Consider the following 4,316-nt stretch of genomic DNA (forward strand, 5'->3'; position numbering starts at 1 on the left):
CCCACCAACTTCCCAACAGGACTAAATTCCCTCTACATAACACTGGAATATGTTCCAAACATGCTTGGCTTGTCCAATATTGCAAACATGTTGTAAATTCCTCTGTACAATGGATTCCCCATTAAGTGAAATGGCAAACTTGTGCTGCAAAGCCCAATAACAACAGCATAAAGCACAAATCTGCTTGCACAGTAACTTAATCCTCCACCCCAGGGAGTCTTTTTAAGTTTTAAGTGCCAAACCGTTCTCTTAAGCACGTTTAATAAGCCTATGAATTCCTGGCTTAGCTGATTAGCTGCAGATTATTAAAAAGGTGCATGAGTGCAATTCTGCTTACACTGACGCTTACAACTACGCTTACTTATCCTGTGTCACTATCGCAGTGTAGTGAACATTGGTTCACTCTAATTATTTTAACCTCTTATAAAGCATGCAGAGCTCCCTTTAATGCTACTTTTCACAGTGAGTAGATAACTTCTGCTCATCTCTCAGACCTGGAGCTTCAGTGTTTGACTGGGATTGCATGATTTTATTCAGTACTATTAAATGTAGTAGGCACTCTGAAATAATTGCACTTATTTATTTATTCATGAGAAAATAAAATTGTAAGATTCAGCATTTTAGCTCAAGTGACAATCAAACTTCATTAAACATCTATTAAAAAGTAATTGCCATGTTTCTGTTTTCACACCCGGAAATGCTCCAATATACCTGAATTAAAACAATTCGGCAAAGCGGGGAGGGCCAAAATCCTCCCCTGTGATGTGAAAGGCTTATTGCCACTTATGACAAACAACTGACTGCAGTTCTTGCAGCAAAGGCATAACCAGTTATTAGGTCATCTTTATTTCCCTTAATTAACAAAATCATCATTTAAAAACTGCATTTTGTGTTTACTCAGGTTATTTGTGTCTAATGTGACAAATATGCCAAAAATAAAATCAGGAAGAGGGCAAACACTTTTCACAGCACTCTATTCTGATCACGTGATGGATGAGGCCCATGTGGTGCTCACAAAAAAACCCACAAAAGGAAAACAAATTGTGGGTTTTTCTAATGAGATGTGAGCCAGATAACATCTCAGGAAGTGATACTTTTCCTGTTGAGTCGCATGAAGGCATCTATGGTTGGTGTATTTCTTACAGAAAAACTTTTGACAATGGAAATTCTGAACTAATCACAAACATAATGATGTCACCTCTTTAACTCTCCAAACCACTACTAGGTACTGGTGACAAGTCAAAGAAGATTAAAAAAATAAACTTAAACATTAAAATCTCTATTAATTCTGATGGTGTACAACTTAGCATGATGTGACTTTAGAGAAAAAAAGGACAAACAGATCTCGGCAGAATGTTTATCAAACTTGGCCTCGAACACCTGTAGCAAGGTAGTTTTGCTACAGGTTCATGTAACTGATATGAACACTGATATGATTTTAATGATATCAATACTATTATCAATCCTATTTAATAGTTCTGATTCATTTTAACTAATTTCTATATATATTTGGGACAGGAAAAGCCCTGAGCATGGCTGAGTTGTGCAAAAGGGTTTACTGTCACAAATTTGTCACTGTTTTGCAATGTGTCATAAAAACATCTCAGGTTTGAGGAACAGGACTGATAATCGACTGTGTTGACTGGAACAATGTGGAACGAGTGGTTAAACTGGAAATGGTTCCTGTAACCTCGAGCTCCTAACTATATAAGAGGTGAAGACTAACTTACTGTTAAGAACATGTAGTTCTAACATGACACCACCACCACTTTTTGTTGGGGTTTCCAAAGCTGTGGCTTTAAAAGAGATTGTTCACAAGCGGAGTGTTTTAAATCTATAATTACATGAAATTTAGTATCGCGCTGCAAACTGAATATATCAATGTTGATACACTGGGTGATTTTGATGAATAAACAGACTGCAGTAACGCTCTAAAATTCACATTTTACAATTATAGAAAGATTTCTATATAAATATATTTTCCCTGAGTCTGAGTTTCCATAAAGAGAGTACTGTTGTCTTCATACTCTTAGATACTCTGAACTAAACTTACAGTAATGTTAAGTAGTAAAATGTTATAATCAGTCGTAATTTTATGTGTCAAGAACAGCTGAAGCTAAAAATGTCTTTAGTTTTGCAACTATTTGAAAATGAATCAAGATATGGGATGAACTGAAATCTTGAATTGGTAATGGCACTATATACACGAGCTGTTACAACATCTGAGAAAGAAAATATGGGCCATATAAAATTGTGATCTACCTCGAACGTCTCTGTTTTTACTATTACTAATATAACAGTAAAAAATTTCTTCTAACAAACATCCTCAATCTTTTAGCCCAGAAAGTACAGATCACATACTTTCACACAGAAGTACATGACTGCTGCTGCAGTGTAGGATGGGGATGTGAAACCAATCCAAAAACACTTCTATGGTTTCTATAATCTGTAAATCACAAGTCTGAAAAAAATGAATCTGTGTTAACCCACAATTTGCATGAAGGCAACACAGCAAAGCCTTTTAAAGCTAAAATAAAGACTCTCTCCCTCATCCGAGTACCAACCCAGTCCAAATGATGAAGTCCTCTGGCTGTGTGAGCGATGCCATGTTAGTGAAGGCGGACTCAATGAGGCGGAAAGGTGAGTCGCACAGGAAGTCTCCATACAGGCCGGGATTGGTGGCAGGAACTCCTTTGGAGGAATAACAAACCTTCTTGGGGTCTGGGGTCAGGTGGTAGGAGGGGTCCAGGTGGAGGTCTGTGATGTGCCAAAACCTCCCTGGACAGATGAAGAGATGGTGAATGACCAAAAACAGAAATTAGAATGGAACCAAATTAAAAATCTGTTTGATTTTTAAAGTTATTTTATTTTTTTATGAAAATGTAAATGTAAATGCAAAAAATAATTTAAACCACTTGATTTAATTGAGAAGAATAATAAGCCCATCCAATACTAGAATTACAGACTAGTTTTTCTTTCCCTGTCAGCGTCAATGACTATTTTATTTTGATTTGTGAGCTCAATGTATCTGAGGTCATAGTTACAAGGCTTATATATACTGTATATTAACTTAATAGCAGTCTTCAATTATAAAGTTTTCACCAAATATATATAATATTAAATAACTTTAACTGCAAATATTCACCCTAAATTCAAACCCACCATGTCTTGTGTCTAAATGAAAGATAAGAAAATTCCCACCTTTATATTTCATGTTTTCTATTTTGTTGCATGAATTCTATCAGAGAAAAAAAGCTGTGCGTTGCACAGTTCAGAGGACTATAAGTTTTTGAGTCCCTGGATAGTAACACAAGATATAAATAGCGCAAAGTCGCTAACGGTGGAGGTTTCGGGGCTCTCGCTCACCTGTGCTCGCCAGGTAACGTCTTCCAGTCGGTGCCGCAGTAAGCGGAGCCGCGCTGTAACACAGCAGCAGAAAACACAAACGCAACATCTTCAGAGCGTTAAAACCGACGGCACCGGGAAACACATAGCTTATATAAACAAGCTAGCTGTCAATGATGTTACTGCCCCTATCCCAAAGTAAACAGGAACAAAGCGACTGAATGGTCACGTGACTTCCGTGTTTTAAGACGCAGGGGAAGGAACTTATGAAAATGAAAGTCAAGTTCCTGGAGGATTTGTGCTTGTATAGTTATGTAAGTACATTTACTCAGGGGCGAATCTAGAGAAATTTTCTTAGGGTGGCATGAGGGTGGCAAAGACATCAAATGGGGTGGCAAAATCAAAGCCTTTTTTTTTCCAAACACATATGCAGGTGGTTACATGTGGTTAAAATAATTCAAATGCAGTAAGTATACACGTTTTTTATATAAATATAGTCTATAACTTAATTATTGTCTGTAGCTCACATAATTATACACTTTAGTTACACAAAACATGTGAGTTTTGATCTTATGTACTGTATAACCTGTATATTAAATAAATATGTAGCCCAATAAATATAAAATCCAGAAAGCTACACAACATGGGACGGTTCATTTACAAACACAAGTCTAAATTAAGTTTCCCACTGCTTTTTGTTAGAAAACAATCATTGTTACATGCTTAAATTACACAAAATGTCAGAAATCTGCACTGTCTTGAACAAAAATTGAAACCTAATTGTTCATGATTTGTTGGATTAACCCTCTGAGGTCTGAAATACAACCGGTCACTTTTGACTCCTTTTGAGTTTACGTTTGTATTTCACCCTCAAATTGTTTCATTTTATTTTTCCCCCTTGCCTTGTTTGGTATCATTCTTTTCAGCTCAACTGAATTTAGTTGTTTTTTTTTTCCACTGACATACTGCAT

The 4,316-nt window shown here is 36.4% G+C and overlaps 1 protein-coding gene across 1 annotated transcript in view; it reads right to left on the reverse strand.

Moving 5' to 3' along the window:
* Positions 1 to 3,553, reverse strand: part of smpdl3a (sphingomyelin phosphodiesterase acid like 3A) — a 9,806-nt gene extending 6,253 nt beyond the window's left edge. The window contains exons 1-2 of the mRNA XM_005751889.1: positions 3,367 to 3,553; positions 2,565 to 2,778 (exon numbers count right to left, since the gene is read on the reverse strand). Of these exons, the coding sequence (XP_005751946.1) occupies positions 2,565 to 2,778; positions 3,367 to 3,454 (302 nt within the window). The 5' untranslated portion in view covers positions 3,455 to 3,553. The remainder of the gene's footprint in view (positions 1 to 2,564; positions 2,779 to 3,366) is intronic.
* Between the last annotated feature and the right edge of the window lie 763 nt (positions 3,554 to 4,316).

The sequence above is a fragment of the Pundamilia nyererei genome, unplaced genomic scaffold (assembly GCF_000239375.1).
Source record: "Pundamilia nyererei isolate P.nyererei 1_Seehausen unplaced genomic scaffold, PunNye1.0 scaffold00332, whole genome shotgun sequence".
Lineage (NCBI taxonomy): Eukaryota > Metazoa > Chordata > Actinopteri > Cichliformes > Cichlidae > Pundamilia > Pundamilia nyererei.